Below are 12,683 nucleotides of genomic sequence, written 5' to 3' on the forward strand. Positions count from 1 at the left end.
TATTGGGGGGGGGGGGGTTATTTGTTTGTTTTGGGTTTTTTGTTTTGTTTAATTCTTTTTTTTTTATTGCTTTTTGTTTTGTTTTGTTTGTTTTAATTTTGTGGGTTTTCTTGAATGTTTTATTTTTATTTTTGTATTTTGTTTGTTTGTTTTGCGCAGAATTTTAAGTTTAATTCAGCAAAGTCAGTTACTTGGACGCGGATTTACATTACACGGTCTAAGGGAGAGAACTTCAATAATTGCAACAAAATTAATATTGTAGGAGTCATCTTTCCTGACAGGTCAAAGTTCACATAAGAACGCCCACTTCTTTCATAAACACGTAGCTATTCTACTTTCGTTTTCACCATCGTTCTCCAGTTGCCTTCGACTAACTTGATATTGATAGTATTGATAACTATCAATCATTATGTCCATTCCCCTGAATGCTGGGCTAAGTGCCCGAAATATAATCTTCAAAAAATCAGCTCGAAGACTTTTAAAAACGTGTACTTCTGACTCCTCACAGATTGTCAGGTGTCTATCAACTGAAAATGCCAGGTAATTGTGATCGACATCACTCCATCTCTACTCTGACTCTACTTTAAACTTATCTTTAACTTTTGATAGACGATGATGGTAGAAATGTTCCGCTCCTTTGACAAGTGATTTGTCTTCATTTCTGTGAGAGGAATGTAAAAAGAAAATCGCCTGCTACAATGTAATCGATAAAAGTAAAAGACAAGATATTCTTCATTATAAGGAAGTGTCTAGGGAGACCAAGATTTTGGCCCCCCGCGTAAAACCGTGTTTTCCTTTATAGAACTGTTTCTTTATATTAAAGAGGCGAGTTTTTTCTTCTATTTATTCATGGCTTGCCTGTTTGTTTTTGTTGCTGTTCTTTCTTTCTTTCTTTCTTTTTCTTCTTTTTAAAAAAAAAAGGGGGGGGGGGTTATTTTTTAGGTAACAATCACCCCTCCCCACCCACACGAAAAGAATGTCAGAGAAGAGATTGCAAGTTATCGGCCGGTCGCCCACACAAAATTTAATTTTTATTTTTTAACAATATATTTAGATTTTTGCTAGGAAGACACGATTTTGGTCTTCCGACACAAAACAATGGAACTGTTTCTTGTACTATTAAATTATGTTGAGGAGGGCAGTTTTTGTTGGGGTTTTTTTGTTTGGTTTGTTTTTTGTTATTTCAGAGAGAGAGAGAGTTATCAGCCGCCCAACACAAAAATTATTTTCATTTTCATTTTATTCTTTGTTCTTCAATTTTCTCTTATGTAGTTCCAAAAAAAATCCGGGTACCTTTCTGAGGGGGGGGGGGGTACTTACTGTTAAGTACAATGCAGTACAACGATGAATACAAAGCCTTTGTTTGTAAAGGGTTTTATGGCGCTTGCAACACGTTTAGATCACATCAGTGTCGGTAAAAACGAAGAAAATAGGATAGTTTTAAAAACATCATCCAAGTGCTGCAGCTTTTTCTCTTTGATCTCGTATCATGGTCTCCCCTGCGCCCAACACGTTCGTCGTTTGTGCCCCCCACCTTCCCCCGTCATAGGTTTATAATTTCTATCCGTGGACCGAGATCCATATGCACAATTATCTAATATTAAATGACACTGACCCTGTCCCACCTCCAACACATGGTATGATGAGGCCTGAGGTAGTCTCCACTCCATCATCGTTCCCTGTTTCTTGTGAGCTGATGCCTACAGCAGATCTTTTTCTTTTCTTTTTTTTGAAGTTCAACTAAATGTCTCAGTAGAAAATAGGGACGTTTTTAAAAAGTTAGTCTGCCTATACCACTGGTTCGTTGGATCTGAGTCTGAGATAAGTTCGTTTGAGAAGAGTTTTTTCACTAAGGTCAATTAAAAGAAGAAAAAGAAAAAAAAGAGGGCGGGGGGGGGGGGGGGGGGGGGGGGGAGGGAGTTTCTCTGTTCACAGAATTTAGTTGTACGTTGAGTCCGAATTGTTTATTGTATATTATTGAAGTCTGTGGGGGCGATCCACAAACAACCGAGATGTTGGGTGCAAGGGAGACAAGGCCCTGAAAGGAGACCATGATACGAGATCAAAAGAGAAAAAGCCGCCGACTTTACTCGGGAGGCAAAAATCACGGTCTATTATGCCGAAATTGAAATTTAAAAAAGAAGAGTACAAAAATAAATTTCGTAAGGGGGATGGGTGGGGGGGGGGGTTATGATAATAATGTTAGCTACAAGGTCTAAAAACAAACCAATATATAAGAAAGAAAGAAATAAAATTAAGAAAAAAAACAACCCAAAATAAAAACAAAAGAAAAAAACAACCAAAAAAAAAAAAACACCAAAAAAAATTCACAACATGCAGTTCTATAAATGAATACACGGTTAACCTAGCAAAAATCTAAAAATATTGTTTTTAAAAAATTTAATTTAATTTTGTGTGGGCACCCGGACGATAACTTGCAATCTCTTTTCTGACATTTTTTGGTTTGGGGTGGGGGGAGGGGGATGGAGGTGTGTTTATAAAGAGCCAAAAAAATAAAATAAAAAGCAAGAACAGCAACAAAAACAAACAGGCAAGCAATAAATAAAAGAAGAAAAAACTTGCCTCTTCAACATAAAGAAACAATTCTATCAACGAAAATAGTTTTACGCTTATGCCTGGAGACCAAAATCTTGGTCTCTCTAGCCAAAGCGAGCCATTTTGGCTAGGGAGACCAAAATCTTGGTCTCCCTAGCCTCTACCCTTAATTAAATTATGGCCCTTAAAAATTAACGTTGTGAGTTTGAAAAGGATCACGAATGTAAGGTAACACGGTACACTTAACCCCATATATCATAATGTTTAAAAGTTAAAACCATCTCTTCAGTTGTATGTAGTGTTGAAATTTAGCTTAAAGTACGACACACATATATGGCGAATAACATCTCAAAGTTTTCATCCTCATGGCAGATTGTATTAATTTTATCTCATTATGTAGACACAAAGATATTCCTCAGTATGATGTGGTCATTGTTGGTGGTGGCATTGTTGGCATGGCAACTGCTCAAGAGCTTATTATGCGACATCCAAATCTCAAATTAGCTGTGGTCGAGAAGGAGAATGAACTTGGTAAGTTTATATTGTTTGATATTACTTTATTTCTCTGAAGTAACTGGTATCAACATATCAGATCTTTAAAAGAAATGCAGAAGAAAAAGAGTAGGCACATAGATCATGTCTTCGTTCATAGACGTGTACATATGCAAATAAGGGCGCGTCGTCCTTCGTCTTTGCTCCCCTAACATTTTTGTGTGGGTGTGGTTGCAGCCTATGTGTGTTGCTGTTGATGAAGATGAAGATGATGGTTTTATGTTAGGCTGGATCGGACACTGAAAATAAGTGCCAAGGATTCTAAATCATAAAAGTTAAATAATGATACTATGTTTTCATTTCATGATACCGATAAATATGTATTGTTCACAATGTAGATTTGAATGGTTTACATTGCTTGAACAAATGTAAGAAGTATCGATGCTATGCACTAAGTTAAATTACTCACAACATCCACCAGCCGGATATAACGTACCGACACACAAAACTAAGTGTGACCTTAACGTTTAGAGTCTAATTGATACAATTTAGTATTCAATTTTGTTCCTTAAATACTAAACGAGTGAATGTTATAATTATAATGATATAGTCATCACAATAAAATTTACTCAATCACTAGTGAAAATCTGTCGCCACAGTGCAGCCTCAGATAAATTATTTTCAGGATATAAATAACAATTCTGGCAGTCTGATTCAACTACAACGAGGAAAATCTTCAATCAAGTGCATAAAGTTTGTTCAGAAAAGTTGCACTTAATTGACAATATCAGTCAACTAAGTTGGGATTAAACAGCACAATCAGGTTGGATTTAATACTCTCATTGCATGTGACAAATACTTTAAATGTCAATTGTATTCTGTATTCGATACTACCAGTTTATTGTTGCTGAAGGAAAACACCAAACTCTGTTACCCTCAATTTTCAGCTGCCCATCAGAGTGGACACAACAGTGGTGTGATCCATGCAGGTATTTATTACGTCCCTGGGAGTTTGAAGGCAAAACTCTGTGTTAAAGGCTTGGAGATGACGTACAAGTACTGTGATAAACATCAAATTCCTTACAAGAAATGTGGAAAGGTATTTTTAAACTACTTTTCAACTTTTTAATTATTGTTAAACTTACTGAGTGAAAGAAAATAATTTGGACCTTACACCATAAAAAATGGGAAGGAAGGAGGATCAATTCTCAGAAAAATTTGAATACAAGAAACAATACGTATGGCAAGATGGAAAAGGCCATTATATCCGAGGGTCTAGAGTTCATTATTATTATAATTTTTTTTTTTTTTTTTAATTTATTTTATTATTATTATTATTATTATTATTATTATTATTATTATTATTATTATTATTATTATTATTATTATTATCTTGAATTTATCAGTATTTGTGGCATTTTTTTATATCGAACAGTTGATAGTGGCTAGTGAACCTGATGAAGTTCCGAGACTAGAAAACTTGATGGAGAGAGGCATAAAAAACAACGTGAAAGATATCAAGATGATTGGTGCAGATGAAATTAAAGACATTGAACCAAACTGTGTGGTATGAATCTACCTATTTCGATAATCTTTTGATGTCTATTCATTTGCATTTTTACATTGTTCATTCTTACTCTATCCTTTTTGCTTTTCTTTTATGGTATATTTTGCATGTTTAAAGGAATGTAGTCAAAGCTCATTATCAAATATGAGTGCCAAGTAAATTTATCAATAAAGTGTTTGATATACAAAAGATCCACGGGTGTCCTCCTTGTTAAAAGTCTTGTTTTTTTCTGTTTTTGTTTGTTTGTTTTGTTCTGTTTTTGGTTGTTTTTTTATTTGTTTTTTTTTGTTTGTTTTTTTTTTTTTGGGGGGGGGGGGGGGTTTGGAGGGGCGAGGTGGGTTGGGTGTTTTTTGTTTTTTATTCGGAGTTTTTTTTCTCCACTCTCCCTCTTTGAAACTCAGTAGTGATTGGGCAGATGGGTCAGATTGACATGTATTTGACCAAACACATTTTGTAAATGCCAGCATCCTGCCCATAGGACAACAAATAATTCTTACGCAGTCAACACTAAAACAAATTCTTGTTTCATAAGTCTCATGGCTCAAAATGTTATGATAAAACATGCTACTATGATTAATAAATTTGGCTATACAGATAATTTTTTTCAATGTACGGTTATGGCCTAAAATGAGTGAAAGAAACTAATAAAATGCCTTCAATTTCAGGGCTTGAAAGCAATCCATTCTCCTCACACCGGAATCATTGATTGGGGTTTGGTCACCAAGTTCTATGGAAAGGAATTTGAAAACAGAGGGGGTAAAGTATACACAAATTTTGAGGTCAACAAATTCAGCATCAAGGCTGAAAGCAGTGAAGGAAACAAGGAGGGTCTCTCTCACCCTGTTCAGATTGAAAGCTCTGATCAGGCAAGTAAATAGTTTTTCACTTTAAAAAAACAAAACAGACAAAATACAACCCACTCCGCAAACCCACTTCCTTCTTAAAAATAATTATTTTACTTGGCGCATTAATAGAATGAAAAAGTAGCATATTCTCATTCTTTTAGGTAGTATTTTTATAGATTCAAATGGTTCTTATCGAAATGGACCATTTAAGAATTAGCTACTTTAAATAAACAAAATCATTTCTGATGCGTAATTATGCTTACAAGTAATTATGATATCAATAACATGAATTAAGATTCATATAAATTATAATGTTTTAAGTCATTTATTGCGCTATCTATGGTTTCAAAATTTATTCAACAACACCTATAAGATTTTTAAAAATCTTCCTGTTTCTGTTTTAATTGTGACGTCCCCCCCCCCTATTGCAAAGTACTTTCTACCATGCCTGACAGACCCAGCTACCCAATCACTGCTGGATGGACAGGGTGGGGGGGGGGTCAGAAAAAAATCCTGACTTCACCCGAAATCAATATCAGTCCTTGCATGTGAAGCAAGTGCTCTACCAACTAAGCTATCAGTACCCCCTGTTTAGGTTAAATATGGTTATAATTTTTATGTCTTTCACCGAGTCTTTATTGTCATCTTTTAATGCTTATACTGAAACTGGAGAAAGAGGTTTAAATATTTTTTATAGTTTGACTTTAACTTATCTCTCATTGTCTCCTATTTCTTATTATAGTAATTAAGTTGGAGATTTAAGTTAAATAGCAATATAGTTGTTATTTTGCTTTGTTACCTTTTTTTCTTTTTACAATATTGGGTGAAAAAAAATGTAATTTGTTATAATGTAAAAATATATATATTGCTTCTCTTTCTTCTGTCCTTAGAACTCTGTAGTCAATTGCAAGTATGTAGTGACATGTGGAGGCTTGCATTCTGATCGCATAGCAGAAAAGTCAGGTTGTGAGCCAGAACCCAAAATTGTATCATTCCGAGGGGAATATCTTCTTTTGTCTCCAGAAAAGAGTAATATGGTGAATGGAAATATATACCCTGTAAGTAGTCTCTGTTTTGTAATTCAACAAAAAAAATTGAGCTTTTATAAAACACAATATCCACTAAATGTGCTCAAAGCGCTTTACAAGCAGCAACATGAAATATGTAGAATGAGATGTGATGCCTGTTAGGCAATATTACAATTTTTTTCTGACAGAGACAACCACTGTTAACGGCCAGGTACTTATTTTACACTTGAGTACGGTGAGAGAATGTGAGTAAGGAGCCTTATCCAAGGACTCAACCACACCCCAAGTGGGGCTCAAACCCAGAACCTTCTGATCCAAAAGTGAGTGTCATATCACAAGACCACATTCTAAATTCTTTACTGGCGTAATTTCTAAGGAAAGAAAGAAAGAAAAGAGCAATGTTCACTTGATGTATTATTCTAGCAAGCACATGAATTTTATTTTGGTTTGTTTGTTTGCACATTTACAAGTTCTGTTTGGAATAGTAAGAACAGGAAATTGATTGGAAAAGACAGTCACATTATCTGTCTTCTAGTTATTACCAAGGCTTGAATTGTAGTCTCGTTATTCCCGACAGGTTATGAAATGGGAAACACGGATTTGTTGTTATTATATTTCCAAAGTCTCGTCATTTTCAACTAGGTTCTTTAAAACATGACGTTGGAGTGTATTGAAACAGACAACAGCTGAATTTTTAATTGATAGTTGGTCTGTCTGTTGCTAAAATCTCATGGAATCTAATTTCATCATTTCCTTTTTTTTTTCTTTTTCTATGAAGGTTCCAGACTCAAGATTTCCATTTTTAGGTGTCCACTTTACTCCCCGTATGGATGGGAGTGTCTGGCTGGGCCCAAATGCTGTCCTGGCATTCAAGAGAGAAGGATATGGCTACTTTCAGATCAGCCCCACAGATTTGTTTGATTCTCTTAGTTTCAGGTAAATGAAAATTGTGTGATCTGAATATAAGACTTGTAATGGATTAAGTTATTCCGTCCTGAAAAGTTAACAGACTAGATCGTTAATGGATAGAAATCGTCAATTTATCAAGTAAAAATCAATGTTAGAGGGTAGCAATAAATTGTTTTGTTTTTAAAAGAAATATGATTTAATTTACTTTTTTTGACCATAATTCTCTTGTAAATGTAGGTTTTCTATTCACTACTGTATACTTTGGGTTTCGAAGCTATTTTGGGCAATGGGCAAGGACAAGGAACATTTACAATAGCTCACTGTGGACTGTTGATTTTCTTTGGGTCTTTTTTTCTTTTGTGTATCTGTGTGTGAATGGATGTGTGTGTATTTGTTTGTCTGCATACATTTTTATTATTAGATTGTTTGTCCCTAATCTATTTTTTTTACCTTTTTGTTTATCATATTTTGGATAAATGATGGGAGTTTTAAATAATACAGCAAAGCTCATGACCAAAAAGTAGGTTCACGCTAATTAATCAATGAAGTATCTAATATTAATATACAAAAGGTCCACAGGTCACCTTCACCTCCTTGTTTCATAAATTTTGGGTGTTTTTGTTTTTGTGTGTTTTTGAGACGAGGGGAGGTTGGGGGTTTTTCGATTCTGTTTGTTTTTGTTTGTTTTGTTTTGTTGTTTTGGGGGGATTCTTTTTTTTTAGGGAGGTGGGGGGAGGGGTATGGGATAGTTGGGGTTTTTTCACTCTCCCTCTTGTAAACTCAGGAATGATTAGGTGGGTTGGAAAAATATAGATGTCAGAACACATTTTTTGAATTGCCAGCATCCTGCCCACAGGACAACAAATAATTCTTACTGCCAACTTGCTCAGTTCACACAGAAAATAATTATTGCTCCATTGGCCCCATGGCTCAAAAATGACCTCATAAAAACGTTACTTTGTTAAATAAATTTTGTTTTCACTTTGGGTACAGTTCATACTCAATTCTTTAAAATAGGCTATGCAGATACTTTTTTAAGGTACAGATGTGGCCTAAATTGAGTGATGAAACTAATATAATGTCTTCATTCGCGTGTGTGTGTGTGTTTTGTGTTTGTGTGTGCTAAAATGATGTCGAATGAGTACATTTCGTACTTTAACAATATGAAAGGAAAATGTTCAATATGGTCTGCCAAGGAATGGACTGAAATTTGAGGAAATGTTAAATTAGGTGATATAAATTGCATATACTTTTTTCACAGGGGTTTGAGAAAGTTGGCCTTTAAATATTTTGCATATGGAGTCAAGGAGATGTATAAAGGTGTCTATATCAGAGCTCAAGTCAAACAATTACAAAAATTTGTACCATCACTGCAGTTCAAAGACGTTATGAGGTTGGTTGTGATTGTACTTTTCTTCAGATATTTACCATATATGAAAAAAAAACTATCTTTGTCTTCAAACTATTTGTATCAGGGACAACATTGCCTGTTGAATCAAATTAGATTTGTTGCCAACCAGTTGAAGGAGAACTGAATGTTTTCAATATTTTTAAAGATATGCTACACATTTTTTATTTTTCTTCGCATTGCCCAGAATTTTAAGAGGAACATGTTTAAAATCAATAGATAAATAAACCTTGTAAAAGTGATGAAGCTCACGAAAAATAAATTTCCAAGCAATATCCTCAACTTAAAATGACTTCTTGGCTAAAGGGTTATATTTAAGGTGACCAGTGACTGATTAATTGTTGAACTATTGTCATTGTCTGTGGAATGGGTTATAAAACTAATGATATGAATATATTGGTTCATTTTATTATTTATTTTTACAGGGGCCCATCTGGTGTGCGAGCACAAGCATTGGACAGAGAGGGAAACTTGGTGGATGATTTTATATTTGACAGTGGAACTGGCGAGCTTGCAAATCGCATCTTGCATGTACGGAATGCACCATCTCCAGCTGCCACTTCCTCTCTGGCTATAGCTGAAATGATTGCGGATAAAGCTGAGAAACAGTTTGAAATTTGATAGGTCGTGTCTTTGTTAATGTGTGTGGGCAAATATCTGCAATATCTTACTTACCTTTACAAAGCAAGATCTTGTTATAATTTTCTTACAATACGCAAGTCGTCTCAATCAAAAGTCTCAAAGTTACTTCCAGCATACCCTCCCCACTCCTCCAATTTATTTATGTAAATTCAAAACAAAGGCTTAATTTACTTTTTATACAAGAATGTGATGTTTCTTTACTTTGATAACTAAGTGCTTTACAATTGATTTCTGATTTTCCTGCTATTTTATGTAATGACATTCCAATGCAAATGTTGACAGTGACACGTGTCAGAGCTTTTTATATCTCATAGACTGGAAGGTGCAGTTATCCAAGTTAATTTAAAAGAAAGAAAAAAGACACGAGAAACCACTGATTGTTCTTATTTTTGTTGAATTAGTTTTCTCACTGGATCTGAGCTCCCTGAAAATGAAATCCACAAAGTTAAATCTCTGATTTCTAAAAATATTTTTCTTGTCAACCATTTATCTTCTCTGAATTTTCTGTCATTTTGATTTCTTTTAAAAGAAGCCTTCATAATGAATTTTCTGCAAAGTCCCTTCATGTCGGAGTATGTTTTGGTAATTACCTTATAAGTGAGTTAACTCACTCAACCCTAACACCAACTATATCCGCAGTTTACGTGGGTTACTTTTACCCCATGCCTATTTATTACATTTTTCTGAGACAAATTATAGGCGTACTATCAAAGCTAATGTTATTCGTTTTTGCATATTAGTGGTAGAATATAACAATCCATGTAGGTACAGGCACATTTTAATTCTTTTTTTTTTTTCGATTTTGAAAAATAGCAGGAATTTCTAGGATTGAGTGAGTTAAGGAATTTAATCGCCTATAGTGTAGAATGCTGAAAAATGTCCATATTCACGAGGTATTATAATACTCTTATTGTGCCTTCACCACTAGGGTTCTTTGGTCTGATTAAAAATTGAAAAAAATAAAGGTTTTTAGAATTGAGGCAGCAACAGCAACATCTTATAACCTATATCCTAAGACTTTCTCTATCAAACAACACTGTAAAGATTGACTGTGTCAAAGCAACTTTTCAGTCTCACCATCCTACAGTGTAATACCAGATGTTGGCTGTGGGTAGTTTGATCACTTTGACCAGATCTGCCCGATTGGCTAACATACTGGTGGGAGCACAATTTTCATTTGTACGGATGCTTGAGGTGTGCTAGTCCCAAATAAGTACAATGTGTGCATATACCAATACACCATCGCTCTCCTGTTCAGAGAGTTGTGAACTTCAGGGAAATTCTTGTGTAGTAGACATTTGAGAATGATCTGATGCTTGAGAAAAATAATCCTTGTTCATGTCACATTGATTCATGAAAGTTTTTGTGTAACAGTAATGGCGTTATATGCAAGTTATAGAAAAGAATAAATGAATAAATTTTGAAATATTTTTCTAAGAAAATATGTTGTCTGAATTAATAATGTGCCATCTGTTTCTTATAATTTAAAATCCCACAAATGTACAGAGTAATCTAAGAAAGAGGATATGGGTGGTACAATCTCTATCAAGAGATATATAGAGGGAATTGTTTTTGGGGTTTTTTGTACAGGTTATGTTCATTTTTAGGGATGCATGTGGATGAGGAATGCTTTTAACTTTATGTGACATGTGTTGAATCCTTCTCTGCGTTTTGGTATAAAAAGTTCGAGGGTTTTTTTGTTTTGTTTTGTTGTTTTTTGTTTGTTTGTTTTTTAGGGGGGGGGGGGGGGTGTTCGTTACTTAAAAACTATAAGGAACTACTTTTATTGCATTCTATCTTTTTAAGGGGTGTTATATATTTAATTATTATAAATACAACCCCCCCCCCCTCCGGTTTAATTATTTTAAAACAAAATCATCTTTGTGCAAAGACATCAGCCAGGAGTGAGGGTTTATTCCTTTTTCTATAGGATTAGACTTAGACAAGACAGCAACAATAGATTGATAACCTTTTCAAACGCTCATTGGGCTATCATTAAGTGCTTTGTGACAGGTGGAACTGACTCAGTCACTCAAACACTTCTGAGTTGACAGAGAGGGAAGGAAAATTCTATGCAGATTTAAACCAAGTCTGTTCTCATAAGCCTTAAATTATATTTCATATCATTAGATTATGATGCCATAAATATACAGTCGTGTCCCCATCATTGGGACTTCTGTAGTCAGGAAACTTCTGGAATTTTATATAAAGGTGAGGTGATAATGGAATTTTGTTCCTTAATTGTTCTCTGGAACAAGTTTGTATTAAACAGAGTATATTGTTCCATTACCTGAACTCTCGAGCTTGAATACCCACATCTTTCCAAAACCAATCAAGTGATTAAAAATTTTAAGATCGGGAGCCAGCTAATATAATATGTTTATACAGCCGACAATGGTGCCAATCACATACACAGTATTTGAAATTTCAGACATTAACTCATTCCAAGAAAATCCAGCTGTGTGCCTTTTTGGTTTATATTTTGTCCTTAACAAGAACTGGGTGGAATGGGAAAGCTTGTCGATGGAAATTAGGATGATCAATGCAGGAAGATATATTTTTTTTAAATCAAAAACAGAACCATAATGAAGATGAAGCTAGAGTCTATACTGGTTGCCTTGTGACATTTGTTTATGTCCTCTCTTGCTCAAAATACGAATTATAATAATATGAAATGGTGAATATGTAGCAGTCATTTTTACTTTGCAAATCAGAATGGTGGAGAACATGACTTAAGCATGACTTGTGTGTAGGAGGATACAAGATTAATTTTAATAGTCATTACAGAAAATAACCAAGATTTTTTTAAAGGCACCTTTGACATCCTATCTCTCATTCAAGTTGTACTTGACATACTACAATACATCTTTCATATTTTGATGGAAAATGGTAATTATGATTTTTATCATGTATGTTTCAAAAGTTTTATTTGTCATAGAACAGATAGCCAGATTATTGGTTTCCATACTCTGTAATTTTTTAATATTTTTTTTTGTAAACATGCTATTACTTTGCTCTGTGGAAAACTATTCACGATCTCCATTAAATAAAAATGGGTTAAAATTATAAAATAATTTACGAGTGGTTTTCTAAAATTCATTATCTTCGTTTTTATCATTGTGAAATATTGAGTATCATTTACCCGCCAAAACTGGGAACTTATCGCCCTCGAGCAAACACTTCTTCAAATTAGTTTCGCTCTGAGGTCAATATCATATCCATATATGTCTAATATT

At 34.3% G+C, this 12,683-nt stretch overlaps 1 protein-coding gene across 2 annotated transcripts; it reads left to right on the top strand.

Moving 5' to 3' along the window:
* The first annotated feature begins 313 nt into the window (after positions 1–313).
* On the top strand, positions 314–10,889 carry LOC144962736 (L-2-hydroxyglutarate dehydrogenase, mitochondrial-like). Of its 2 annotated transcripts, XM_078895942.1 has the most exons (9): positions 314–540; positions 2,957–3,087; positions 3,996–4,147; positions 4,484–4,615; positions 5,281–5,481; positions 6,351–6,518; positions 7,267–7,424; positions 8,659–8,790; positions 9,231–10,889. In XM_078895942.1, the coding sequence occupies exons 1-9, from the start codon at positions 410–412 to the stop codon at positions 9,424–9,426; spliced, it is 1,401 nt and encodes a 466-aa protein (XP_078752068.1). In that variant the 5' UTR covers positions 314–409; the 3' UTR covers positions 9,427–10,889. The 2 variants fall into 2 exon arrangements, with proteins under 2 accessions (XP_078752068.1, XP_078752069.1); XM_078895943.1 differs by lacking the exon at positions 4,484–4,615 and having other exon boundaries at positions 9,231–9,606.
* Positions 10,890–12,683: the final 1,794 nt, after the last annotated feature.

This window comes from Berghia stephanieae, chromosome 1 (assembly GCF_034508935.2).
Source record: "Berghia stephanieae isolate SIO BIC M18660-M18661 chromosome 1, UCSD_Bste_1.3, whole genome shotgun sequence".
NCBI lineage: Eukaryota > Metazoa > Mollusca > Gastropoda > Nudibranchia > Aeolidiidae > Berghia > Berghia stephanieae.

What these genes read in the sequence shown, in the direction of transcription:
- LOC144962736 (XM_078895942.1), top strand. Translation starts at nt 410, where the DNA reads ATGTCCATTCCCCTGAATGCTGGGCTAAGTGCCCGAAATATAATCTTC. An exon ending in ACATTGAACCAAACTGTGTG is followed by an intron (nt 4,616 to 5,280) that starts GTATGAATCTAC and finishes CTTCAATTTCAG; the next exon opens with GGCTTGAAAGCAATCCATTC. An exon ending in CAGTTCAAAGACGTTATGAG is followed by an intron (nt 8,791 to 9,230) that starts GTTGGTTGTGAT and finishes TTATTTTTACAG; the next exon opens with GGGCCCATCTGGTGTGCGAG.